General features: G+C 51.8%; 5 protein-coding genes across 5 annotated transcripts; 3 read left to right on the top strand and 2 right to left on the bottom strand.

The window, feature by feature from the left end:
- Nucleotides 1-964: 964 nt before the first annotated feature.
- On the top strand, nt 965-2,445 carry BROUX77_000323 (uncharacterized protein; the record flags this gene model as incomplete). The annotated part of the gene is made up of 3 exons (XM_073747856.1): nt 965-1,865; nt 1,926-2,361; nt 2,433-2,445. 3 exons carry the CDS (start codon nt 965-967, stop codon nt 2,443-2,445), a joined length of 1,350 nt encoding a protein of 449 aa, XP_073608560.1.
- A 462-nt stretch (nt 2,446-2,907) lies between these two features.
- BROUX77_000322 (uncharacterized protein) lies at nt 2,908-4,110 on the bottom strand (the record flags this gene model as incomplete). Its single annotated transcript, XM_073747845.1, has 3 exons — nt 2,908-3,249; nt 3,353-3,965; nt 4,067-4,110. The coding sequence occupies 3 exons, from the start codon at nt 4,108-4,110 to the stop codon at nt 2,908-2,910; spliced, it is 999 nt and encodes a 332-aa protein (XP_073608559.1).
- A 1,859-nt stretch (nt 4,111-5,969) lies between these two features.
- BROUX77_000321 (uncharacterized protein) lies at nt 5,970-8,117 on the bottom strand (the record flags this gene model as incomplete). The annotated part of the gene is made up of 3 exons (XM_073747834.1): nt 5,970-6,839; nt 7,377-7,433; nt 7,494-8,117. 3 exons carry the CDS (start codon nt 8,115-8,117, stop codon nt 5,970-5,972), a joined length of 1,551 nt encoding a protein of 516 aa, XP_073608558.1.
- Nucleotides 8,118-23,383: 15,266 nt separating this feature from the next.
- On the top strand, nt 23,384-24,046 carry BROUX77_000320 (uncharacterized protein; the record flags this gene model as incomplete). Its single annotated transcript, XM_073747823.1, has 2 exons — nt 23,384-23,459; nt 23,538-24,046. The coding sequence occupies 2 exons, from the start codon at nt 23,384-23,386 to the stop codon at nt 24,044-24,046; spliced, it is 585 nt and encodes a 194-aa protein (XP_073608557.1).
- Nucleotides 24,047-25,053: 1,007 nt separating this feature from the next.
- On the top strand, nt 25,054-27,635 carry BROUX77_000319 (uncharacterized protein; the record flags this gene model as incomplete). Its single annotated transcript, XM_073747811.1, has 3 exons — nt 25,054-25,966; nt 26,039-27,130; nt 27,199-27,635. 3 exons carry the CDS (start codon nt 25,054-25,056, stop codon nt 27,633-27,635), a joined length of 2,442 nt encoding a protein of 813 aa, XP_073608556.1.
- Between the last annotated feature and the right edge of the window lie 225 nt (nt 27,636-27,860).

Here is a 27,860-nt window from a genome sequence, read left to right as displayed (position 1 = left end):
CATTGGCAGACTGAAGACTATGGATGCTTAGATGTTTGCACGCCCTGGCCAACGTTGATGCTTACATGGCGTCTAGATGTGATTGGCGATACATAGTAGCACATCAAAGAAGACTTCCTTTCATGAGCCTGTGTGTGTGGTTTGTGCGTTGTCTGTGTGCACGTGACCTGGTTTGGTCGTCCGGTTTGGTATGGGGGCCAGCGTTCAAAGCACATGAAAACCCCGCTAGCATTGATGCTGATTCATGCCTCTGGTGATACGAGGCAGGCGGGGGCCCATTGGCAGCGTTGACTAACAAGAAGAGTGTTGGGGAGAGCATCAGCTGTCTTTGACTGTCTTTGACATGTGATTCACGGTCCGTGGCCAGAGAGCAGGGCACCGAACAGATTCAACGCCCTGGCTGGAGTCTGTGGCAGGGGCTGCAGCCGGCGAGATCACGGCCACCTGTTGTTGGGATTCAGAGGAGGGGAAGCTGGCTTGGCGCAGGGGCCAGAAGAGCAAAGGGCGTCTGCGCAAGTCTTGCCCTGGCACCGGTCGGCAAGTGGGTAGCAGAGGGGGGGCTTGGATCGGCATAGGCGAGCTGAACTAAGGGTTGTAGACCCCAATAAAAATCTGCTGTCCTCATTGGGAAGAAAATTCTTTTCATGGCTCCTTCCTGCAGCCAGGAACCCCGCTCTCCGTCCGGGGTCCAACGGCGTGAAAAATGGCACCGCAGCCTCCAGGTACCTGTGCCACCAGATTATGGTGGGGAGATACTTGGACACCTGTATGTCCATGCTTAGCTCGCGGTACCACGCACGGCAAGATGCTTGCTTGCCTGGATCTGCTAGCACTTTTTTCTTTGCCTTTATTAGCGACGAGCCCCGCCGCTCTTTTTTCCTCTCCCTTCTCTTCTTCTTCTTCTTCTTTCATCACCATCCCCTTCCCTTAACCCTCTTTATCCACTCCATCACCACCACTCAAAATGGCCGCCCCTGCCACCGTCTTCAAGGTCGCTGACCTGTCCCTGGCCGCCTTCGGCCGCAAGGAGATCGAGCTCGCTGAGAACGAGATGCCCGGTCTCATGGCCACCCGTGCCAAGTACGCTGCCGACCAGCCCCTGAAGGGCGCCCGTATTGCTGGCTGCCTGCACATGACCATCCAGACTGCCGTCCTGATCGAGACCCTGGTCGCTCTCGGTGCCGAGGTCACCTGGTCCTCCTGCAACATCTTCTCCACCCAGGACCACGCCGCCGCTGCCATTGCCGCTGCCGGTGTGCCCGTCTTCGCCTGGAAGGGCGAGACCGAGGAGGAGTACAACTGGTGCCTTGAGCAGCAGCTGAACGCCTTCAAGGACGGCAAGAAGCTGAACCTGATCCTGGACGACGGTGGTGACCTGACCCAGCTGGTCCACTCCAAGTACCCCGAGATGCTGAAGGACTGCTACGGTGTCTCTGAGGAGACCACCACCGGTGTCCACCACCTGTACAAGATGCTGAAGAACGGCGAGCTGCTGGTTCCCGCCATCAACGTCAACGACTCTGTCACCAAGTCCAAGTTCGACAACCTGTACGGCTGCCGCGAGTCCCTGATTGACGGTATCAAGCGTGCCACCGATGTCATGGTTGCCGGCAAGATCGCTGTCGTCGCCGGTTTCGGTGATGTCGGCAAGGGCTGCGCCATGGCTCTGTCCACCATGGGTGCTCGCGTCCTGGTTACCGAGATTGATCCCATCAACGCTCTGCAGGCTGCCATGGCCGGCTTCCAGGTCACCACCATGGAGAAGGCTGCTTCCATTGGTCAAATCTTCGTCACCACCACTGGCTGCCGTGACATCCTGGTCGGCGAGCACTTTGAGCAGATGCCCAACGATGCCATTGTTTGCAGTAAGTCTTATCCCCTCTGACGTTTGCCTTTGAGTTTCACCACTGACATAACCCCTACAGACATTGGTCACTTCGACATCGAGATTGACGTCGCCTGGATCAAGGCCAACGCTGCCTCCGTCCAGAACATCAAGCCCCAGGTCGACCGCTTCCTGATGAAGAACGGCCGCCACATCATCCTGCTGGCTGAGGGTCGCCTGGTCAACCTGGGCTGTGCCACTGGCCACTCTTCCTTCGTCATGTCCTGCTCATTCACCAACCAGGTCCTGGCCCAGATCCAGCTGTACAAGTCTGGCGATGCCGCTTTCTGCAACAAGTTTGTCGAGTTCTCCAAGCTCGGCAAGCTGGAGACTGGTGTCTTCGTCCTGCCCAAGATCCTGGATGAGGAGGTCGCCCGTCTGCACCTGAGCCACTGCAACGTCGAGCTCAGCACTCTGACTCCCGTCCAGTCCGAGTACCTGGGTCTGCCCGTCGAGGGTCCTTACAAGGCCGATATGTACGTACCATTTACCCCGCCGCCTCACGACTCTTGTTTGATGCAAACCAATACTAACTTTTCACGTCTAGCTACCGCTACTAAGCGACTGTATCGCTCGATAATAATTAAATGACAACATTAAAAAAAAAGCCCAGTGCACTTTTAACATCGCCAGGGCTTTCTTTTCTTGGTCTTCCTTTCTTTTCCTATTATTTCTTTCTTTTTACGCGCCTCATGACCATGCTTTCGGGATTTTCTTATCAGCGGGAACTTTTCAACAAAAATAACGGGACTCATTGTGTTATTTCTTTTTCGTTCTGCTTTTCTTTTCTTTTAACATCTGCCTCCATGTTTACACTACTTCAACAAGGAGCTTCGGCTAGAATGGGATTACCACAGTACAACTACTTAGTTTCTTTTTATATCTGCAATATAGATACCAACATGTTGCGATGTATGAACCAAGGAGATCTATCCATCTAGCCCCTAGGACCGTGAATGTAACAATCGATTCGTATTCTTTCAAGTCCATCAACCTCTCTCTCCCTCCCCCTACCCCGCACTTTACTCCATATCAGCCTGCTCTGCCACCGGGCTTACCAGCTTGCCCTCCTTGATGGCCCGCTCGACATTGCTAAACGCCCATTCCTCCATCTTGCCCTGCGACTCGGTTGTCCACGTGCCCATGTGCGGGACCAGCAGCACCTTGTCGTTGCTCAGCAAGCCCGGGTGGACCTCGGGCTCGTTCTCAAACACATCGAGGCCAACCGAGGCCACCCTGCCGCTATCCAAGGCAGCGACCAGCGCGGCTTCGTCCATGACGGCGCCGCGGGCCGTGTTGACAATGACGACGCCGTCCTTCATCTGGGCGAATTGCGCAGTGGAGATGCTGTGGCGGGTATTGTTCTGTCACGGGGGTTATGTTAGTCTATAGGTTCATAGGTCTTCTTTTTGCTTAATATCAAGGGAGAAGAAGGGATGGAAACAGAATAAAGATTCATCCACTTACATTCAGCGGTAGGTTCAGACTCAGAATGTCACTCTCACGCAGCAACGTCTCCATATCGACATACTCGGCGCCATCCTCGAGCTCCGGGCTCAGCTGGCGCCGGTTGTAGTAGCGCACCGACAGGCCAAACGCGCGGGCCTTGCGGGCCATGTTACGCCCGATGCCGCCCATGCCCAGGATGCCGAGGACCTTTCCCTGGGGGTCATGGCCATAGGGCAAGTCCTTGCGCCACTCGCCGCGGCGCAGCTGAGCCATGCCGCGCGGGAAGCCGCGCAGGGCGCCGAGCATGAGCCAGATATTCAAGTCGGCCGTGGCGTCGTCAACGGCGGTGGGCGTGTTGGACACGCGGATGCCGCGCGCGGTGCACGCCGCGACGTCAATCTGGTCGTAGCCGGCGCCGTTGTGGCAGATGAAGCGCACCGAGGCCGGCAGCGCGGCAATCAACGGCGCGTCAAACAGGCCTGTCACCTTGGCCGAGTCAAAGGTGCGGTAGATGATGGAGGTGTTGCGCAGCGCGGGCGTCTGTAGCTCCGCGAGAAAGGATGCACGGTCTGTCGCGCGCGGCGTGACTATGTGCGCAAGCTCACCGAGCCGGGCCCAGGTCTGCAGAGCGCTGCGGTGGGGGGAGGGGCGGGGAAGAGGTGAGGTTAGTTGTGGAGACGGGAAGGAAGAGGCAGGCGTGCCGGGCGGCGGCAGGCGGAGGGGACGGCTTACTGCTCGATCGTGCCGAGTTGTAGGACTTGAAGACGGGTGGTCATGGTGTGCGTGGTTGGTAGGAGGCCAATTGAACAATGAGTAATCTGACTCTATGATTGGCTGCGAGGGAGAAGCAAAAAAAACAAAGAGGCGACAATTCGTGCAGTTGGAAAGAGTGAAGCCAGACAGTGTTTAAAAAGGGAAGGTTGCTCCCCAAAAAAAAAAGGTGGGGGCGCCGTTTACTGGTGGGCAGGACCTAGGCAACTGATAAAAGTTCCTGGAGTCATAGCTAGAGCTCTCGGCGCTGCAGACGTGGGCACAGCGTGTTAGATGATAGGCGGGTTCGGGTTCGGATGAGTCAATGCCTCGGCTGGCCGGCCAGGCGCCTTCTAGCTACATTGTACCATGACTACAAACACATACATTCATACACACGTAGTTGCCAATCTGCAATCACGCACTTTGTGACACAAGGCCAACACGTCAGGTAACTAGTTATTAGTTAGTACCCATTAGCCCCCAAAATGCGGGTCCGACATCGCCGCCGCGGAAAAGACTCCACTCCACTGTTTGGGACAAACCCCATCCCCCTCCTTTGCTTGCTTTGGCCTTTGGGGCCTCGACTGCGCGGCGTCTCTTCTTATTGTTAGCGTTTTTTTTTCGGCAGGCTGTAATCAATGACATCATGGCCTTATCTCGGGGGCCGGAGGCCGGGGCGGGGGGGCAGAAGGTAGAAACGTGACATATCGGAGATGGACTCCGAAATGATGCTTTGCAGGAGACATGGCGACACACTGGCTGTGTCTAAAAAACACAAGTATACACTGAAAACACAAGCTACGAGTCGGCCCGGACAACAATCAACTTTACATTCAACCACGAGAACAAGTAACTAGAGGAACAGATCAGAAAGAAGGAAGAGGGGGAGGGAGGGGAAAGCAAAAGCAGCAAGGGATATAGAAGAGATGAATGACCATAAGACTGGTACGAAAACAATCGGCCGTTATACAAGATACAGAGATCCAAGCAAGAAAGAAAAGACCACGAAAAAAAAAAGGGCAACGCAAGATATGCTTGACAAGACGTATACAGGAGGGACAAAAAGAAAGAAAAAGAAAATATGGAAGGACGCCCACAGCAAGAAACATACGCAAAAGCTACAATGTCAGAGGGAAAAGAAAAAGACACAAAAAACAATATAGTTTTGATCGCAGTCGCAAAGAGTCGACAACACAAAGGCTGTCGTGAGCAAGAACAAGAACGAGACTTGTCTATGCTACACAAATTGCCCATGCACACCATATACAGCAGAAAGACAGATGAAACAAAAAGAAAAACTAAACGAAAAGGAAATTTCTCGGCCGTTAAAATATGATGAAGCAAGTAAGAAAAAAAGAAAAAAAAAGGAAGAGCAAGGGAAAAGAAATGCAAAAGAATGATAAGAGAGTAGTCAAAAAATAGAGAGGAACGGATTAGATGACAACAAAGATGAAGAGGGTGGGGAATTAGGCTTAGAAAGAGAATGTTATTTTTTTGGTGACGTGACCGACAATATGGAGCGAGGAAGCGAACCCCAATGAAGCCGGTCGATGAATCGGAGAAGAAAAAGAAAGAAAAAAAAATGGAATAGAAGAGAAGGAGGCAAGCGGGTAAAGACAGTGTAGAAGCGAATGAAAAGATGCGCTGGCGGCTCAGGGCGCCCGGCTAGAAAGAAGATAAAATAAAGACGCGCAGCCTTGGCACACCAACACAAGAAGTTATCGTCAGATATTGGGAGCGCGTTGCTCCCTCCACGGCCAGGCGTGGCGCAGTGCTCCCTCGCGTAGGCAAGATCGGCGTCTTGGTGTTTTCTCCGAAAAGAGATAGGGGCAGGATCGGCAAACGCGAGTTTCCGGGCTCAAGCACAGCTGGCCGGACGCAGTCACTCCATCTCCATCTTGACGCCGGTCAGTGCGTCCATGACGCCGTGGCGCATGTGCGGCAAGTGATCGACCATGCGCGGCTGCTGCATGTGGTCAGAACCCCCGTACATCCCAATGTCCGAAGCGGGACGCGGCAGCGCACCCAGGCTGTGACTGCCGGTAGTGCCACTGCCGTGGCCATTGTGGTTGCTGTTGACACCTGCATGGCCGTTGGAGCCGGCACCTGTCTGGAGAGCGGGATCGATGGTTGCGCTGTAGTCGTAGGCCGTGGTCGGACTCTGAGTGTCGTAGCCTGAGGAACTGACCACGGTCGAGGCCGGCGTGGAGTAATTGCTCGAGTTGCCCAGCGAAGGGGTATTCTTGTAAGCGCCTTGAGTGTTAGGCGTACCAGGTAGCTGATGCTGGCCTTGATTAAGATGGGGGAGCTGTAGCTGGGGCTGAGACTGGTGCGAATAGGCGGTGCCATTCGTGGCAGACGCCTGAATCCCGCAGGAGCCCATGCCAGTCGAGGCGCTAGGCAGCATGCTAGACGACAGAGAGCGCGGCATGCTCATGGGCGAGGCCTGAGACGACGGCCGCGAGTATTGCTGCTGGGCCTGTTGCGACGAGACCTGGGATTGGTGCTGGTGTTGAGCCAGAGGCGACGGCAGCTGCGGCTGGGAGAGTTGCTGCGAATGGTCGGATGACGGTGACGACAGGGCCTGAGCAGATGACGACTGTTGCTGGGCCTGGGGCTGAGACTGAGACTGAGCGTTGTGCAAATGGGGTGCAGGTTGGCCCTGGTTCTGTTGCTTGAAGATGGGATCATAACCAAGACAGTCACGCTTCGACTTTTTGCAGTTGTTGCAGGTGGGGTGGGTTTCGTCACACTGTCAAGAGATTTGCATTGTTAGTCATGTACTACTCCCAAGAACATTAAACGTGCCAAAGGTCCATGTTGCGTCTGCGTGGATGAAAGCGTAGCGTAGGTGGGTTGTAGTGCAGCCAGTGTTGCACAAAGCTGTCGGCCCGTGCCGGGTGTCAGCCATGTGAACTGGTCGGCATGGCAGTGGCAAAAAAACCAAAAGCTAGGACGGTACACCAAGCTCAGGAACCAATAATCCTTAAGCTTAAAGCTCAAGGAAAAAAAGAAAGCCTTGACGAACAAAGGGAGAGAAGCCAGGCAAGCAGAGCCCATTTCTTAACGGGGCCCTTTTTTGCGGTCTCACCCGATCATGTCCAAGCTCCTAGCGTGAGCCAGAATCTTTAGTCCTTTTCTTTGTTCCTGGTTACAATACAGTACCCAAGAATATGACATGGCTCGCGCTGTAAAACGCAGCACAAGCCGGACGCACAGCCGCCAAGGTTAACCACACTCAAGGTTGGCCGTGTCCATTGATTACATTGATGTCCCTAGTGTTTCTTACCTTTATCCGTCTCTTGCGGCAAGTCATGCAGCCAGTCTTGGTTCTCCGCTTAATCTCCTGCAGCACGGGGGAGAGTTAGTATCTACTTCGTTGATTGTAGCTCATGAATGTACGCACCTTTTTAGGATTGCGAGTCAGAAATCTCGGATCATGGGTCATAGGATAGCGGCCCAGGATATCCGGGGACATTCCATACGGATGACCCAACATGCCGTGGGCGGGGTTGTAGTAGCCCATATCGTGATGTGACCCCATCAGCATCATGCCGGGGGCATGACCCATGGGCCCGGTAGACAAGCCGGAATGGTCGAGTGTGCGCATACTGGGCAGCCCGCCGGTCGTAGGATCAGTCCTCCGGTAAGGGTCATGAGGCGACGCCACATGGGCGTAGCCATAGGGCGAGGCAGCCATGGACGGCTGATAGGACGCAGACATGCCGTATGTCACGGGCGGGCGCTGGGGCGGATGTTGCGGCTGGTGACGCTGAGACTGAGAGGTGTGATGCTGATGCGACATGTGGGTCATGCTGGGCGAGGCAGATTGGGCCTGGCTCACTTCGATGCGCTGCTGGTGCTGGCTGGGGGCGCCGTAGGGCTGTTGCGAAGGAGCTGGCGAGCCGGAGTGAAGATGCGGTAAACCAGGCTGGTACGGCAGATAGGGGGAGCCAGCGGTCTGAGATTGTGACGAGTATGCCGAGGTTGTGTAGACGGCCGAGGTGACGGGTGGCTGAGAGGGCGCCATGGTGGAGAATGGCGGAAGGGGACGAGTTATTGAAGAGGCGCGTGGACGGCCAGGTGAGCAGGACTGGGAGACTTTGAAATAAGGAGCATTAGGTGCAGAAAGCACGGCAAGAGGGAAGATGAAAAACAGCCAGCAACGGATGTATCGCGAATTAGAGCCAATGAGCAATTGGCTTGGAATGGTAGCAGAAATGCAAAAGACTCGCTGGCGGAAGAAAAACTGAAAGAAAAATGAGAAGCGGCCGTATCGTGAAGAGAAGAGATTTTTGCAGTGAGGAAAAGACAGTGGGTGGGTATGAAACGAAAGAAGGTCCTGGGGCGGAAACGACAGGCGGGAAAAGACCAAAGACCCCGTGGCGAGGGGAGCTGGGCCAGACAGACAACACAGACGCAGACGCAGACACAGACAGACAGACACGAGCAAGCTCACGAGAACCGGCAGGAAAGATGCTGTGGTGTTAATATATCGAGCGAGCGAGGGCGGGTGCGAGGTGGAGGTTGAGTGTGGATGCCAATGAGTGTCGGGCAAGACAGAGACAGAGACAGAGACAGCGACAGACAGACAGACTGACAGCCAGGAAGGTGAGTCTCTCGGCCTCTAGGTCTGGGTCCGGATCTGGTCTGGATCCGGGTCTGGGTCTAACTCGTGACTTGTGGCTTGTGGCTTGTGGCTGGCTGGCTGGCTGTGGGCGGCGACTGGCGACTGGCAGCGGACGACTGACGCGATGTTGGGTCGATTTGGGTCAACGGCGGTCGGGACGAGACGAGACGAGGAAACGAGAGAAGAAGCTTTGGCGAGCTGGATGGCGGCAGCAGGATGCAAAGGCCCCTATGTATAAAGTACAAGACTGGGTTGGCAGATTGGGTGGCAGGCTGGGGGGGCGCGGTGGCAGCAGGCAATGCAGCAATGTTACAGCAGTGTTGCAGCGCAGAAGACCAGCGTGTGGCGAGCAGCGGGCAGTAAACAGCGCTGGAAGGACGGGCGGACGTGCTGAGTGCTGGGAGGCGACAGGGGACAGCACAGCGAGAGGGCTCAAAGGTACAGCGCTGGCACTGGTACACAGGTGAGACGAGGTGGATGGAAATGATGGAAAGCTTTTGCTTTGCTTTGCTTTGCTTTGCTTCTATGATGGCCGTAATGGCTGCGATGAATGCTCCAACGGTCGCAGCGACGAGGGGGGGGGGGGCAACAAGCTTAAAAAGGAGCCACAGCCAAGCGAGTCCAGAGCCAAAAGGGAGGCGACACTAAGCTAAGATATGCGAGAGCGAGAGCGAGAAGAAGATCAGAGCACGAGACAAGATGGAGAGGGCAAAGGGGGTAGGTTTAGAGGAAAGGGACCCGTTCATATACCAGGCCAAAGAGACGCAAGCTGGCTGGCTAGGCCTGGCATCCATCAACCAATCCATCCTCACAAACCAAGTACAAGTACAGGTACAAGTAAAGGTACAAGAGCAATGGCAAGAGCAAGAGGCAGGGCAAGACCGAAAACAGCAGCTCCTTGTCGAGGGAGGTAGGTACTTGCCTGCATCGTGAGAGGTGGGCTGCACCTGCCAGGATTGGCTGATCCTTCCAACCAGGCCAGCCAGCCCATCAGCAATGCCATGGGCCATCAGACATTCATTCACCCTTTCGCCCTTTGACTCTTCTCTTTCGCCCATTCAAATCCCAACAGGGCAAAGGACGAAGAACAAGCAACTCTAGTTGCATGTACACGTCTACTTTGAGCACTGCGGGTGCATATTCAGTGCTAATATAACCAGCTTATAGCTTGCCAAACCCCCCTCCGCCTCATTGGTTACATAACTACATCAAAAGGAAAATGAAAACATGGCATGGCATGGCATGGCGCATGCACGTTGACGGCAACATTGACAACAGCGACCGGGCCTTGAGCTTGTCTGCCGATCTTTCGTGGCAGTCCAACGCAAAAACAAGTGCGTCTTTGGGTGGTTAACTAACTAACTAGTTGCAATATTCACTCGACAAGCTAGCAAAAGGGGGACTTGGACTTGGCTGGCACCAACGCCGATTCGCCAGGACTTGAATGTGCACACATACATACATAGTACTGATTGCTAGTTATCAAGTCCCTTGTCTGCGAGGAACAAGCGGGTAGGGCCAGGCCGCCAGACAACGAAGGCGACATGAAGAAAAAGAGGCGGGAATGTAAAAGAAACCACCAGACTGAAAGAAAAGAAGGATAAAACAAGTAAAAAAAAAAAAAAAAGGGAAGGAAGGAAGACGCAATATCAACAGCAAACCGCCATATCCAGGCCGTCGTCAGAGCAAGCCACAGAAAATAAAATAGCAGGAAAAATGCTTCTTTTTTTCAAATCAGCAAAAAATATTTGAGAAAACCGTCGTCTGCCAACCCTGAAAATATAGGGCAGTCATGTCTGCAGCCCAAGCCCATGGCTCTGAGGCCCAGGGGGGGGGCCTTGAAGCCGTGAAGCCCAGGCCTCCCACACACAACATGCACCTCAGACAAGCAGCAAACAACCCCTTCGTTGTCCATGTATCGTATCGTGTTTTGTGGTATCGTCGTGTCCAGACGGTGGCCAAACTCGCATGCCAGTGACAAGTCGGGAAGAGTAAGACGTTGTGGTTATTCGGCTTACAGAACATCTTCAACACCATACTGCGCTAACTAACGCAAGCATAATAAGTTAGAGGATGACTAACCAAATAGCCAACCCCACACAGTGGATTTGTATCTATGTACCAGTGTACTTGGGACCCGGCGCCATATTTTGCCTGCAGTTGTCTCCTCTCCTCTTTTCTTTTCTTGTTTTCCCTTTCTCTTCTCTCTTGCCTCATTTTTCTCTCTTCTTCCGTATGTACATGTGTACACACACAGAAAGAGACTTGACCCAAACAGGACTAGCACCAAATAGTTTACCTTGCCCATCTTGAGCGAGAAAACTCCCGTAAGGGGGAAGCCCAGGCGCAATAAAAAAAACCGGACGAAAAATACAGCAAAGTCCATCCATCAACCACTTCATCCTTCTCTCCACCGGTCCGATCCAGAAGCATGACGGGGCCGATCACTTGACCAAAGCGAAGATAAAAGGTCTCGCTGGCCATTGGCTCAGCAATGCCAGCTGCGCCAGTAGCTAGTTAACTAACTACAACCAAGTATGCAAGGACTCCCCATCCACCAAAAGCCAGCTCAAGGCCACGGCCCAAGACCTCACGCAACCTGGAGGGGGGGCTTCTCAATTCTCTGTATGCCCTCCCTATTTCAATATCTCCCCATCTCTCACCGTCAAACCATCGTCAACAGAGGCCATCTGCTCTGCCCATTCGCTAGCGGCCACGCCACCGGCCAATTGGCAAAGAACCTCGCCATTACCTCAAACGTAGAGGGCAAGAACTGCAATGATATTCAACTACACCATACTACAGTTGACTGGCAATTTCACCCTTTTCACGCTTAGTCTTGCACCAATGCTGATATGTAATTAACGCGACGTCATCTTGGCCTGATAGATCAGAAGGAACTCGTGGTTTTTTTACAAGCATATGCACGTTAATTTGGAATAGGCTCATGGGAGAAAAGGAATTAAAAGAAAAAAAAAAAGGAAGAAAAAAACGAAAGAGTCCAAAATCCAGCCAGCCAAGGTGGAACACAAACCGCCCGCAAGAGAATCAGAATCAGAACATCAGCATTAAAAATTATGGCTGGCCAGTCAAAAAGTCGCAACAACCATCAAGGGAAGCCGTTTCTTTGGCGGAAAGCGCCGTGAGACACATCTGATTAAAAATCAATCAAAGAATTAACCATCCCATCTCCGAGTTTCTCTTTGCCTGCCTTTTTTCAGGCGGTTCATCTTAGGGTTGCTTTCACTTGGGCATAATCTATTGATCAGCAACAATTACAAACAACCTATCCTACTGTTCCAAGTTCCAACTGCCTTGGCTTGGCTTGGGCTTGGCTTGTGATCATCGCGTAATGTCGGGCCTGCTCCTTCCTGATGAAATGCGATTGTGGGGGCCATCAGCCTCTTTGTGTGTGTGCGTGTGTGTGATTTTCTTTTTCAGCTCACTTGCCAACTAGGCGTGATTAGGAAAACTCTCAACTACTAGAGCCAGATACGCACATACATATGTCCACGTATCTCTACAGCGCGAACTTCCCCTCGAACCTCAAACCCTGTCCTCAGTCTCGCCTAATCTTTTCCCCTTCCTCTCTTCTCCGCTCATCTGTCCGGTCCGCCCTGTCCTTCAGTCTAGCTCCAGTCTATCGTCTCCAGTCTAACCCGATCTCCGGTCTCACCACGTCACGTGCTGCTCTTCAACTTCAACATCATTTCAACTTTCTGTCATGGCGGCTTCGTCCCGTGTCAATCTAGAGATTCGCCATCCCAACTTTATTTCTTGACGACCAGCCTCGACTCGGTCCTACTTGCAAGGCCTTGGCCCTGGGGCTAGAGCTTAGCACCCTAGTATGCCAGCCCAAGTACCACCGCTTTTTATATTCTTCCCTTGATGCTAATCCCGCCATGCCTTTGTGCTTCTCTTCGTTTGATTGTCAGATTTCTAGCGTCTTCATAGTCTATTTCCTCGCCACTTCTAGGAATGTTCTTTTTGTGGGCTACGCTTCAATCTCCAATAACCAGTTAGCACAAACACTGGTTTATCCCACCCGCCTGCGTTGACTTGCCTCGCTGCCATTGGTCATTTGTACATTTTCATGGTCTTGTTTGAAGATAGGGCTACCCGGCTCCTTTGCTCGCTATCAAACTTGATCGCCGGAGAAATTCATGTGTGAGCGAGGGAGGGGATGGTGTAAAAAACTCACCTTGCCTTGCCCATGGTTCTACCCCCGAATTTTCATCTTCACCCCGTGTGCGCCTGTGTCTTGGTGGAGCGAGGGCCTGCGAGGATAGGCCTGGTTCGGCCTAGCCTAGTCTAGCCTGGTCTAGGCCTGAGCCAACTCATAACGGTCAGTGTTGTTTTTCTCTGGACACGCAAATGGCACATGTATACTCCTGCTGCTTCATTCTTGCATTCAAGTTCCAGCCTAGTCTGTCATGTTGTTTCTTCCCTTTCTTTTCTCCATGTAAAGACATACAAATGACAGACTGCACTGCACACATCTATGAATATATCCGGGCACTTGGAGCTTCAAGCGCTCTAGCCCAGCATCATCCATATTCGGGGGCCAAAAAAAATCACCAGGGACCTGCATCCACGCGCGGCGAGTCCTCATTAGATTTGTTGAAGCTTCGGTTAAGCTTGATATGAAGTGCAGATGAAAAGCGTCTGTGCGAAACGAGGATAAGAGCCAGGCTTACAGGAGCACATATGCATTCTGATATCATCCCTCTCTGTGATGTCTGTCTGTATGTACATACATACTTTCAATGGTCAGTGGCAGAGAAATATGGCTGGGCTTTGGCCTGATGTGCGAGACGTATCATCTCTATGGCCTGTTCTCTTCCTGACTTGGCTTTTGTTTTCTCACAATCTCCCTCTTTTACAAGCCCAAGTTCAGACTCGACTCCTCTATTCTTGTTGTCTCTATTCTTCGTCTGACCGTACCTTGTCTCCAGCTTCACTTCAGCTTTCTGGCACCTCCAGTGAGACTTGAACTTTCTGTCCCGTTGCCATTGCGATTTGTCACTCACTCACTCGTTCTTTTTTCTAGGGTCTTTTCTCGTTTAGGATATTTACTTGCACCTGCATCCATGCTTCTTCCCCTTACACCTGACGCCTGAAGCCGCTAGGTTGGTTCTCTTCCCTGTCGGATCAATCAATCAATAAGTCTGGTTGATGACCAGAACATATCCTCTCGTGATCTTTTATTTATTTATTTTTCAAAAAGAAATCGCACGAGTGGTACTAAATCCGTCCAACTCAGAGATATCGTTCCCCATGTGAAGATAAGAATCCATTTTTCCAGGTAAGCCATTCTGATGTTCACTTGTGTTTTTTTTTGTTTGCAATTTCTCTGTAGCGTGGCTCATTATTCATGAGGCGACGAAAAAATAAATGTTGCAGGCCTCTTTGGTTTTGCCATTACATCGGCGCTTGGATAGGTGAAGCCCTTTTGGCGTCATCATTGATGCCAAGTACTCACTACCTTACATGTTCACCGACAACATTCAAGGTGGCTATAACTATCTGTCAACGGTGTGCACCTTGTATTACAAAACTAGGTCTAACAATGAATACTTGTATGTATGTATGCACAATCCCAAGACAACCTTGCGGCTCTACAAGTACAAGACAAGACAAGCACTGCGCCAAATGCTACAACATATCACCTTTTGAGTCTCTGATACATCAACACAACCGCCCCAAACATCTTGCCACTTACGCTCCACATGAAGTTGTGCTCAATTGAGATCCAACCAATTCATTCCTTGTTCAACTTGTCTTGTCGGGCTGAGACCCAAGACGGGGTAGGAAGGAGGAAACTTTGTCGGGCAAAAAAAAAAGAGTACGGGCCAGCAAGCAGTGGCTTATACTTTTTTCTTATGGTTTCGTTCGCTTAACAAGTTTTCGCTGGCGGAAGAACAGATGAACGAACAATCTGATGGGTGGTTCAAGCTTGTGTGACCTGTGCGCTAAGACTCCCAGTCGCCGTCTCGAATAACACTACACGATGATGGTTAACTAACTAACCAACCAGTTAGAAGTTGAGACTGGTTGACAGGCGGGTGCAATGGGGGTTTGGTAACCCTAATTATGATCTTTCTGATCAATGCCCAACAAAACATGGCAGCACTCGGTTACTTCCGGTCACATTTTCTTTTTTCTCCTTTCTCGCATTAGTAACATTACGCTGGAACTAGCTAGGTACACATTCAACGTGGAATTATTTTCGGCTAACTACAACGACCCGTTCGTGCAGTAGACCGCTTTGACTACGGCGACAAAGAAACGGCCAGAGGAAGCATTACACATGTCTCGTCAAAAAAGAGGCGAGGGTGCGGTGCAAGCAAGAAAAAAAAACAAGAATGCTGCAGACTTGGGCCTCATGTCTCACGGGAGATGCGGGCCCGGGAGAGAAGGAAAGCCAGCCGGTTGAATAAATTTCTTGACCTTGCTGGCTCGGGCTAGGGCTGAAGGCTGAGACTAGCTTCATTGACTTTTCTTTTTTTCTTTTTCTTTTTTGTTCCCTTCCTCTTCCGTCTTTCTTCTTCACCTGCCTCCCTTGGTCTATATTTCTTGTTCTCCACCGTACTTGAGGAAAAAGGGGACGTTGTATTTTTTCTCAGACATTGGAAATTTGGTCAGGGTTGTTGGCGCAAGACAAGTAAGATCTGGACCATTCCAGTGGGCTATGTGGAGGGAGGTGGAAGATATTTTGTTCTCTGTCTCTCCCGGAAGAAGACCAAAAATAAGAAAAGGAAGAAAATGGCTAAAAGCAGAAGAAGATCGGCAGCAGCGACCTCTTACGACAGATGGCTGGTCTGCCATGCAGAAGAATGTCTTTGTCCCAAGGCCTGGTATTTCTGGCGCACAGGGCATGCGCATTGTCATGCAGCTAGTGGGACGGGCATTGCTTATACGACAGCCGGATAGCCCTTACTTGACGGTCTATCTGTCTCGGCTAGTGTGCCGGTCGTTGGACTTTTTTTTCGGGCTTGGGTTGACTGATTGACGACTGGCGTGGCAAAGGAATAATGGGAAAAGTGTAACGGCACTTTTCTGTCCGAGGAGAGGGGGGGCATTGGCTGAGTTCCAGCACATGCATTTACTTGTTCGACTAAGTGCACATGTGGATATATTCTGGATGCTACAAGCAAGTGAGTACATACATAGATTACATCCCGAGTTGGCTGTCTCGCCTGCTTCTGGTGGCAGACTGTGCGTGGGGGCCGATGCATGTCTAGCGTTCGGACTTGGTCGTGTCAACAAGACCATGTGTTCTTACCGGCGAGAGAAGCAGCGAAGAACAGGCAGAGATGAGAGGAAAAGAAAGAAGAGAACCCAGAAGCCTTATCCTGCAATTTACCCGGCCCGAAGGAGAGAAGAGAGAAAAAACAGCCTTGGACGCGGACTGGCCGTGTTTGCAAGTCGAGGGATTGTTCTTTGCGAAGACGATGGTGAGACTCGGACCGTGCATAGGGCTTATCGTGGATGTGTCGTCGGTTACAGGAACAAGTACGGGCATGTACAAGAAGTTAATCAGCTAGCTAACTAGACGTTCCACAAGTCATCTCGTTCTACAGCCTATCACAGCCGGCCATGGGTCACAGAGCATCTGCCCACAGATGCACCGGAGTTAGAGGTGGGATATGGTCCATGAAACAGCACACACATGTAACAACTGATACTTGTCTCCATGATTCCTCTTCGAGGTCTTTTATTTTTTTTTCTTCCACAAGGAGTACGTATGGGATCTTCCGTTCAGGCTGGCCTTTCTCATGCTGCAGGGAAGACTCGATATGGAATGGAACGGACATGCAATATTAGACGCAAGCCTCCAAATCTTGGTACACATGTCCCGGAACTGACCTGTTTTAGGTCATGTCTTTCGGCAAAGGGATCGAGAAGAAGGAGACGGGGCGAGAATAAAACAAAAAAAAGAGAGGGCTTTGTTGATGGGGATGGGCCGGTATTTCTCTGTCCTGTCCTGTGTACTCTAACGCCGGAGACAAGAACCGTCGAGATGTCTTTAACCGGTCCTTGTCTGGTTTTTGTTTTTTATTTTTTTATTTTTTTTTGGGCGGGGGGCAGCCGCCTGAGACTTGCAGGTGTGCTGAGCAGGAGGAGCATGGGTAGGATCATAGGAGGAGGGGAAAGAGGATATACAGAATATAACAGGACCAGGCAGTGGTGTTGTATACAGTGTTGCAAGCTGTACTTTTGCTTGGAGGATCCTGGGGCACACAATCCGGTGGCACAAAGCACTGCCATCTGCCAGATATTTACGCCGTGATAGGCATAGGGCTACATTCTAATATGGCTGCGGCGGGCTATATAGTGCGGCCGTGGTAATGGCCTCCCTCCAGACTACCACAGGGGGGATTTGGGCGTGGGATGAGGACTGCTGGTGTTTGTTGTTCCTCTCCTTGTCTTTTTTTTTTTTTTTTTTTTTTCCTTTTTTCTCCTCGTCTTAGTACAAACTAGTCGGATGGATAAAGAGCAAAAACGGTTGGCCTGACCGCCGGCGCTCGCTAAAGAAAAGGGAGAGCGAGGATGGGGAAGAAGAAGGAGAAGAAAAAGAAGAAGAAAAGAAGGCGAAGAATGGTGCTTGTGCGAGTAGTGCCCGACTTCGCCTAACGGTGTCGTTAAATGATAGTGTCAGAACCTTAACGCAAAAACAAACCCCCACCAGAAGAAATATATTAGGGAGCAGAGATCGGGCCAAGGTCCGAAATGCTGCAAGTGCAGGTGTCCGGGTGCAGAGGCTCTAGCAAAAGGCCTCCAGGCTACTAGTGAAATGAAGCTGAGATAACGGGCAGAAAGGAACAGGTGAATGGAGACAGACACCATGATTAGAGCCTGTAGCTGGTTGACTGCCTGTAGATAACACCGTGTTTGCAGCTACGGCATGGCATGCATGCAGAATATGAAGTCATCATGGCTACTCGACTCGCACATATATTTTCGTGCATGCATCTGGCGTCATACATGTTTTTATATGTCCATCCCAACGGGTTACTTGTACCTGTATGCGCCTCTTTTTGGGGGGGAAGCGTTTCTCCTTTCCGCGGCCTGTTGTAACCGTGACAAGGCTGTCTGGCTAGCTGGCTGTCTGTCTTGTCCGACAGATCTGAGATCCGAGAAGGGGGGATGGGCACGTTGTCGTGCACAACTTGAGATGGTTTGTAAAAGGCCAAGCACAAGTCACAAGTACAAGAGGTACTTGTACAGGGGGATGACAAAGAAGAGGAAAAAAAAAAAGGAAAGAAAAAAAAAGCCCGACTGTGTCTTTGCGTGTTTCTCTGGACAAATGGACTCAGGGCACCCGTGATATCAGAGGCACAAGACAACCAGCCACAAGTTCAAGTGAAGACTTCTCCTGGAGCATGCCCATGACATCACACCACACCACACCACAGCAACTAGGCACACTGCAAGTAAGAGATCTACACAGATTGCACAAGCATCCGCCCACATTCTGCCCTCAAACACACCATCGTTCGCCCAGCCATGCCTCTCCGGTGATTTGCCCGAGATGCGCCGAAGTACTCAAGCGTGGAGGACGAACTAACAATAACCGCTTATGTAATTTAATCGCGCCTTCCTTTAGCTGCCCAAGGTGCATCACATCGTTGAACGGGCAAAGGCAAGCATCCCCTATTCTTTTCTCTACCGCTCGTGATCCCTTCCCTATTCGCTCATTTCCCCCATTCCCCGCTCTCTTGTCATGGCCGCTATATTGCTGTGTACTTTGTACTTGTACTGATACTTGTCTACTTGTGGGCCTGACTATGTATGGTTAGTTTGTATGTTCCCGAGAGACAACTGCCCAAACTGACAACTTGCCTGTTTTCTCAATATCTTCTCGAGTTGTCCCATGTTTTCTCCCATGCACCCATGCCTTGTTCGAGTCAGGGAGAGAGAGAGAGAAGGTGCGCCTTGCGCTATGTCTCCCTTTCCCTTTTTGTCCCTTGCTCCTCCCATGGCGCTTGCCTTGTTTTCTCTCAAATTGGCTATAGCTCCACGGCAATATACACAACTTGGGTACAAGTGCACGCAACCAACTTCAACCAACCATTGACTAGTTACGGCTATTAGTTGGTTATACGCTAGAATTCGTCTCTGTAGAAGGAGCACAAATGAGATTAGCGGTAATTTGGCGGGTCTACTAGTTCTTCATTTTTTATTTTCTTTTGACACTAATGCACATGGTACTTTCCCACTCGCCTTAAAGCTCTTAACCTTCCACTAAAACCCAGAACAATGTTGGATTTCAGTTTAGCCCTTAATACTCATTTAAACAAGAGGCAAAATGCCCCGTAGCTTCCTAAACCGGCAGCGAAGAGCTAAAAGGGGCCGCCGAATAGACTAAGCCAGCCCGGAGTTCTGCCATGGTTTTGCCAGTGCATTTATCCCGTCATGTCATCTCATCAACATCAAAGCTCTGGTCTTCCTGCCGGGCCAGCCAGTAAATCACTCCTTCTTACAGCCAAATAGCCAAAAAAACCAAACCTTGTCTTGAGGGCGAGGGTATCTTGTCTCCTCCTCGGCCATCCTGGCGTTTCTCCAGATGGGCACCTATTCCCTGCCTTTTTCTCTCAATGCCCCTCCCAAGGTCCCAAGTTCCTCATGTTCCTCATGTTCCAGCCCTTTTTTTGTCGCTTGTCTGTGACAAGAAGGGCCCAGACCGAGCCTGAGGATTCCATACTTGGGCGGCAGTATATATTCACAATGGACAAGAGGATATAGGAATGAGATTATACACACACATGCATGCATGCATACAATGGCGCCCCTTGAGCTTGCTATAATACAAGGCCAAGTCTCTGTCTTCCTGGCGCAGCATGTGCTGCCCAGATGTGATGATGACAGAAACCATTGACCAAGAGCAAAGGCCGCCCACTTTACATGTCCAGCTACAGAATCAGCACAGAGAGTCAAGACACCACTCCGTGCTATCCACGACCAACAGGTCCTTAGCCGGCCGCCTATTCTCGTGTACCACCACCATCACCACCCATCCTCCCCCTGTACATGTTCCCCTTCATCCCTTCGTTCTTGTACCCCCCCAATGCCTGTATCGCTCTCGTGTGCTTGTGCTGCTCCCGGCTCACACATGACAAGGCAAGGCCAACCCTGTTGTCCTATTGCTCAAACTATCGTGAAGACTTGCTGTTGCACGGGCTGCCCAGACAATATAATAAGACGCATTGCAATGTTATAGCGTCGGGCTCGGCCAAAGAGACTTGCGCCTGCACTTCTTCAAGCCGTGAACGTGACCACCAAAGCTTGTTTTCTTGGAATAGCGGGGAGAGAGAGTAAGGACGAAAAGGAATCTAGGCATTTGTATTTGTTGGAAATGAAGACGAGAAAGACTGAGGTTAATGGTTTTCATTTTAAAAAAAAAAAGAAAAGAAAAAAAAAAGGAAAAAGAAAGCATTGATTTCCCCTTTTTTTTTCCTTGGAAAATCTCCAAGGATCCTGATTTTCCTCTCGTCTCGAGCCTCGTTTCGTCCCGTCCTCGTGCTTCTTTCGTTTGTTCTTTTCCTTTTTGCTTTTCGACCACACAGCGTCATGGACGTCCTCCAACACGATCCAAGTACGCAGATATTTCACAGGGCTAGATGCAACCTACATAAAGACCTGTATCAACTACTCGTCCTTGTGGACCACCCCATGCCCAACTCGGGCTTGCAATGTCCCGTGCGGCGAAATAACCAGGCTCGGCCGGCCACTCAACCCACAAGAGCAGTTTCAGGCGGGCGTGATGGCGATGATGGAAACATCTGAGACTTGGAGCTGGGCGAGAAGTGGGTGCAGTGTGTTTGTGGACCTGTTGCTATAAACTCAAAGATAACATCTTGCGTGCTTTGTGCTTGTGTCGCTACGACATGGTACAGGGACTGTAATATATCACAAAAGCACACTGTCTCCCCGATATATACATACATGCATATAGTCTCTCTCTCATCCTCATCCCATGCCCCCTCTCGCCCTCTGAACTTGGCTGGTGGGACTTTCAACACTTGCAGAGCTCCCCCACGCTCTCCACCGCACGAGCCACACCCTTGCCCGCATGTCCCAGAATCATTTTACTGTGTCAGTGGGTGGTGCTGGTGTGGTGGACATTTTGTGTTATGGCTTCTGCTGCTGGGTTGGGGGAGATTGACCAGCAAACAGCAACCTGTCAGAAAACACCCGATATCCGGGCTCTCTTGACTCGTACATAAGGGGGGGGGGCCTTTTACATGGCCGCCGAAACACCATTGGAACTCGGGTGAGGTGGTATGATACATATGTACGTTTGTATAACTATACACAACTGCACATGTTCTGACCCGTCACCAAGCTGTACCAGCCGTACAAGCACAAGCAAAAAAAAAAAAAAAAAAAAAAAAAACATGTCTCTACTCCCTCCTTTTGTGCGCCCTGTTCAGAGATGCCGCTGCCGCTGAGTGAGCAAGTGACAAGGCCAAGCCACTTAAACGATGCTCAGCTGAGATCGATACATCATAATCCGCATCATCTTGTTGCCTCTTTCAATCACATCTTTGGGCTCATCGATGTGTGTATGTATGTACAAGGGGCTTTTGGGTCACGCCACGCCATACCTCCCACCTATACAACACCATGCCATACTTGGCCTATCATCTTGGTCTTGGCTTGGTAGACTTTGCCCAACTATATAGCGCCTCCAGACACAAGACACACTTGCTCAGACACTTACTTTGCCCTGGGATAGCATGACATGGAGACATGAGATGAGGCACCCTGGCCAGTCTCTTCTCATGGCTGGGCAAGCAGAACAGAGGTACACACATGCAAGTTTTGTACGTAGCGCTGCTACATTACATTGCATCTGCCTTCCATGCTGTCCGTGGCTGTATGTCTCCCAAGTTGTTCCATGGGATCCAAGGCCGGCGCTACAATGTAGCCCAATCAACATCACCACCGAGTGAATAATATACCAGCTCGTTGCTTTTACCCACTTTCCCTTGTCCTCTCCCCTTACCCATTAGCTGCCCTGCGTAGAATATATTAGCCATGAGCAAGTATCCCACGCCCAACTGTTCACAACTACAACTGGTTAACTCGGCAAATATCTCCTCTCTCTCGCTGTGCCAGCCATCGAATGTGATCGGCATCACCAGCAATGGGTCTCCTTACATTTCGTTGGGCTGTCCGAGTACATACATTACTACCCACATACATTCATACATAATAGTCTCATCCCTCACTCCTCTTTCATCCCACTACTGTTGCTGCCTCCCCTTCCCCCCTTTTTGTAGGTGCTGTGCTGTGATGTGCTTCTATTGAACTCCCTCTTATTATGACGATGATGACGATGTTGCTCTTCCATGCCATGCAGTAGCCACGCTGGTCAAGAGCCTAACCGCTGTCGTTAACCGGCCGGCCTCAAGCGGGAACAAGGGGAGCAGCGGCCCGGAAGCAACCTCCCGAACGCAAGCAGCAGCAGTGATGCCCACAACAACAAGCACTGACTATATCTAGACCAATAAAGCAATGTGCAAGAGTCATGGATCACTCTACGTATGTCTTGTATTGGAATAGTTACCTGTACAAGCATACCAATAATTGTGTATGTACATACATATACTGCATGCATGCCCTTTGCACATCAGTTTCTCCAAAGGCGTCGTCTCCTACTGAGTATGTCTGTACATACATAGTTACATGCATGGTATCACCCATATCGAACAAAGTTTTCGCCTAGCTCGACTGCCTGTGCAGTTCTTTCAGCCCCACGACTACAAGACGTCGTATACATGTATAGTTACATGTACGCCAGCCCATAGGTCCCATCTCATATGCAGCTCAATGGCTCATCAGAGAGGGGCACTGCAGAGCGGCGCCATGCCGAATGGGCGAGTGCTCAGCACCAACACCCGCGCCAGAAATCAACATCCAAGGCCTTTCTCTAAGCCAAGAGCTGCCCTGACCGGCCGGCCGGTCATGCCGGCGCCAACAACAACAAACTCCGCATTTCGCCTGTGTTGATGCCCAGCAATAATGTGCACATGTCAAGGTCAAGCCTTTGCGTTACCTGTGATGTCGTAGTATAGGAGAGAGACAAGTCCTGGTTCCTTTTGTCTCACTGCTCTGTCTCGGGCCTGGAGGCTTTCTCCCCCTCTTTTCTTTTATTTTTTTCTTGCTTCCACCTGCATGGCACTACCGCTTCTTCTACTCACTTCTCCTCGTACTTGCAAGTCTTTTTCATTCCGCTTTATGCAGTACAGAGACACGCGAGATACCCGAATCGACGTGTCATTGGGTTCTTAGTTGTCCACTGTCTTTTGGGTCTCTATTCAACCTTGGTTAGACAGATAAGGACTGGCTGTATTATAGCTGGCGCAGTCAGATATTGCTCAGCCATGTCATGACAGCGATACATGTGAGATGCGAGTTTGGGACTTGTATTAAATTCACATCTGGAAGACGTGTGCCAAACAGAGTCAATGTGTCAAGTCCATGTGTCATTATTAGGGTTAACCGACTATCCAGGGTTAACGGAAAGCTCCGTCTTACCAGTGCTCTAGCCATTGTTGACAGCCTTACACTGTACTGAACCTCAGGTCACGGGCTGATGCCGATATTCATGTTACTGCGACAAACCTGACACAGTCCTCCGCTCTTGACCAGCCACGATGGATTCACAAGGTCCCATCCTGCCCGGATCACGGCTGACCCCTCAATTGTGCTTCTCAACTTCCACTCTCCAAGGTTCGGCCCGGCCTAGCTGCTTCCTACCGTGAAAACACGCCGTGATATGATCCGGGCCTACCGCTGACTAAGTACTAGACTTCCTGCGGCTTTCCCGGGCAACAATTGACGACTCTATTCAGCAGAGACTCAATAGCCTAGCTACACCGTCAAGACGTGGCTTCGACCCCTCGTCGACCAGCCAGTTCTATTCCCGCCATGAGGCCATAGACGCCTCAGCATGCTCAGAGTTTACGGACAAGATTTTGTTCCCGAGCTGGAACGCACGTGCCGAGGTTCTCCAGTACTGCAGCCAGGTTGCTGCTGGCCCGGACCCGGAAGACCCAGACGCCGCTCGGCGTGCTGAGGAGCTCCGGCGGGACAAGGGGCGTGTGGTGGATGAGAGGCTGGACCCGTACTCGGGGCGATTCTTTCCGACACAGACACGCACTGAGAAACTATCTGCATTGCTGAAACTGGAAGAAAACGTGGAGCACATCGTCCGCATGCGTACGTGGGAGGTGGTCAAGTCCAAGTGCGCCGGGTCCGAGGTCTCGGGCCAGCAAGCCTTTGCCGCGTGGCAGAAGAAAAGCAAGCAGCAGCAATAGAAATGACTGGAGGCTCTTCTACTGTGGCCACAAGCAGCATTGGTTGTCTATACCGCAAGTTCAGCGTGGTTTGAGACCGGGAGCTGTGGCAAGGCCACTTGATTCTGTACGATAGATTGGGGGGTGAGGGGAGGATGGTGCTCTGGCTCTGTACCGATATACTCTACTTTTAATTTACATTCTGCCTTTGTAGCGGACTATCTCATTTGCTCCCACGATCATCTCATCTTCTGCAATTGGTCCCGATTCATCTCTGAGAAGGCTGGCAGACAGCCTGGGTGACGACTCCATTAGAATGCGCACTGTAAGCCCCAGTTAAACGCAGCGCTGTAGCCGGTCTCCACCAATAACCAACCTGAATCGGGCTTCCAGAAATCCATTGCAGGCCAAACCTAGCACAGTCCCTGCACTGTCCACCACATGATACACCTTTCCAACTATCACCAGCCAATTTTGCGGTGCAAAAAGAGGACCCCTCCATTCCCGGTCCGAGTGTGTCTGTCTCTGCCTCAGCAGCCGTCAATCTCGATTTTTGCCGGCAACTTCTTTTGCTGCACAACCAGGTATGCTTCCAGTCTCCTCCCCCGCCTGGCCATCATTTGCACTTAGCCCACTGCCCGCGCTGGCATGATTGCGTCACGCACCGAGCTTCCGATTTTCCGGCATGGTTGCGGCCACTCCAGCAAGATGGCTTCTCTCCCATGGGCGCAGACTCAGACTCAGACGCAGACGCATGGCCTGGCCAGCGACTGCAAACTTTGTCAGCATTGCATCAGCCCTCGCATTCCTCGCAACGGTTTACGCCGTGTGCTTTTTTTTTTCCCCGTGGCTATTCCATTCTGCTTGTACCCATGGCTAACTAACTGCTTGCCCCTCCCAGGCTGCGCCTAGATCATACCACGGTCTCCATCCCCGCCCCCGCCCACGCCCACGTCGTCCTGAACTCTCCCGCCCCGACTGCATAGACAGCCCCTTGCTACTGCGCGCCAGCCTTACCCACCGCCATCATGTCGCAAGCAGCATCGCAGGTTCTCAGCTCCAAGGAGGCGGCGCTTTTCCGCCAGGTGATCCGCAACTATGAAGAGAAGCAGTACAAACGTGGTATCAAGGCCGCCGACCAGATCCTCAAGAAGAACCCCAAGCATGCCGACACCATTGCCATGAAGGGCCTGATTCTCAACTCCCAGGGTAAGGCCGACGAGGGCTTTGCTCTGACCAAGGAGGCCCTGACCATCAACATGAAGTCACACATTTGCTGGCACGTCTACGGCCTGCTATACCGCAGCGCTAAGAACTACGAAGAGGCCATCAAGGCCTACAAGTTTGCCCTGCGCTTTGAGCCCGACTCGCCCCCGATCCAGCGCGATTTGGCCATTATGCAGATCCAGACGAGAGACTACCAGGGCTACATTGCTACGCGTGCTGCCATCCTGCAGACCCGCCCGCAGCTGCGCCAGAACTGGACTGCCCTGGCCACGGCACATCACCTTGCCGGCAACCTGTCTGAAGCCGAGAATATCCTTAAGACCTACGAAAACACCCTCAAGACTGCCCCGAGCAAGTTTGATCTGGAGCACTCCGAGGCTGTCATGTACAAGATCGACATCATCATCGAGCAGGGTGACTATGAGCGTGCGCTCAAGGAGTTGGATGGCCCCGGAAAGCAAAACCTGGATCGCGTGGCTTACCTGGAGGCCCGCGCCAACGTCCTGTACAAGCTGGGACGCAAGGAGGAAGCTGTGTCCATATACAAGAAGCTTCTGGAGCGCAACCCCGATTACTCTGTCTACTATGATAACCTGATCATGGGCCTGGGCATTGAGGACGACGTTGCTGCTAAGAAGGCCCTGTTCGAGGAGTACGCGGAAAAGTTCCCCCGTTCGGACTCTGCCAAGAGATTACCTCTGAACTTTTTGTCTGGTGAGCAACTTGTTGTTTGAGGATTGGTCTTGGTGGTGAATAAGATGCTAACCAAACTATGAAAACGAATAGGCGAGGACTTCAAGGCTTGTGCTGAAAAGTACCTTGTGTACATGCTCAACAAGGGCGTCCCTTCCACCTTTGCCAACCTCAAGCACCTCTATGGCGATGAAGCCAAGAAGGCCACTCTTGAATCCCTGGGCTTGGAGTACCTCGAGTCACAAAAGACGTCCAAGGAGCCTAGCGATGCTAAAACTGGCATGGGCCTGTACTTCCTCGCTCTGCACTACAACTACTACTTGTCTCGGGACCTTTCCAAGGCGATGGAGTACATTGAGGAGGCTCTCAAGCTGGATCACCAGAATGTCGACTACCACATGACCAAGGCCCGTATATTGAAGCACAGTGGAAACCTGGTCAAGGCGTCAGAGGTTATGGACTATGCTCGTTCTCTGGATACCAAGGACCGCTACATCAACACCAAGGCCACCAAGTACTTCCTGCGGAATAACCAGAATGAAAAGGCTCTTGAAACTATTGGAATGTTCACGCGCGCTGAGACTGTCGGAGGCCCTATTGCAGATCTCCTGGAGATGCAGTGCCTGTGGTTCCTGACGGAGGATGCCAAGGCCTTTGCCAGAAATGGAAACATTGGCATGGCACTCAAGCGTCTGCATTCTATCCAGAACATCTTTGACGTGTGGCAGGAGGATCAGATTGACTTCCACACCTTTTCGCTGCGCAAGGGTCAGATGCGTGCCTACGTCGACATGATTCGGTGGGAGGACACGCTGCGGGAGCACCCCTTTTACTCTGGCGCTGCGCTGGCCGCCGTTGACATTTACCTCAAGATGCACGACAAGCCCGCGGCGACTACCAGCAGCGACTCTGTCGATGCCCAGGATGCCAAGAAGACGGCGAAGAAGGCCAAGAAGCTGCAGCAGAAGCAGGAGCGTGAGCTCGCTGAAAAGGCCGCCAAGGCTGACCCCAACAAGAGCACCAATGGCGTTGAGGCCAAAAAGGACGATGACCCGCTGGGTCTTAAGCTGGCGGCCACTGAGAAGCCGCTTGACGAGGCGATGAACTTTGTGACTCCGCTGCTGCAGTTCAGCCCCAAGAACATTGAAGCCCAGTTTGCTGGCTTTGATGTGTTTATTCGCAGAAGTAAGTATTGCTTTCTTAATCCCAAGGTATGCCCAAAGAACAGCCGCTAACATGTATACGTGCGACAGAAAAGTACCTCCTGGCTCTCAAGTGCCTCAAGGCCATGCAGGCACTCGCACCTACGAATCCCAAGGTGCACGAGCGCCTGGTGGAGTTCCTGCAGGCCGTCGGCCCCGAGCTGACGTCGCTGCCCGCGCAAGTGACGGAGGTAATCAAGGAGGCGATAGAGAACCCGGGCGACCTCAAGGCCTTCAATGCCGCGTACATCAAGGCGCACAGCGACTCTGCTGGTGCGCAGCTCGCAGGCGCGCGCGCGATGAAGACGCTTGGCGAGCCGGCAGTGGCCTGCGAGAAGGCTGTTTTCGACGTGCTTGCCGGCACGGCGGTCTCGGCCGAGGCGGCAGTCGAGGGCCTGGAGACGCTCAAGGGCTGGTTTAGTGGCAAGGTGGATGAGTACAAGGCCGAGGCGGCTAAGAAGTTCCCCGAGGTTACGCGGCTGGCGTAGATGAGTTGTTTGGGGGAAGAAAGCGGATGGGATGATGGGATGGTTTTGGATGGTTAAAACGGGCATGGGAATACGAGCGAGCCACGCAGAATTAGAGTCAAAAAGCAAGGTTTGTCTGGAGGTTGCTTGGGAGAAGAGGCGGCAAACAAATAGAGCGCATGTGTCCTGCTTTCCTTGTATCTAGACTTGCTTTCGGGAGGAGTGATTGCATGGGCGTGATCGACT

The sequence above is a fragment of the Berkeleyomyces rouxiae genome, assembly GCF_048999995.1.
Source record: "Berkeleyomyces rouxiae strain 22BRR77 chromosome Unknown BrBRR77_ptg000001l, whole genome shotgun sequence".
NCBI classification, from domain to species: domain Eukaryota; kingdom Fungi; phylum Ascomycota; class Sordariomycetes; order Microascales; family Ceratocystidaceae; genus Berkeleyomyces; species Berkeleyomyces rouxiae.
This window is presented reverse-complemented; position numbering and strand designations above follow the sequence as displayed.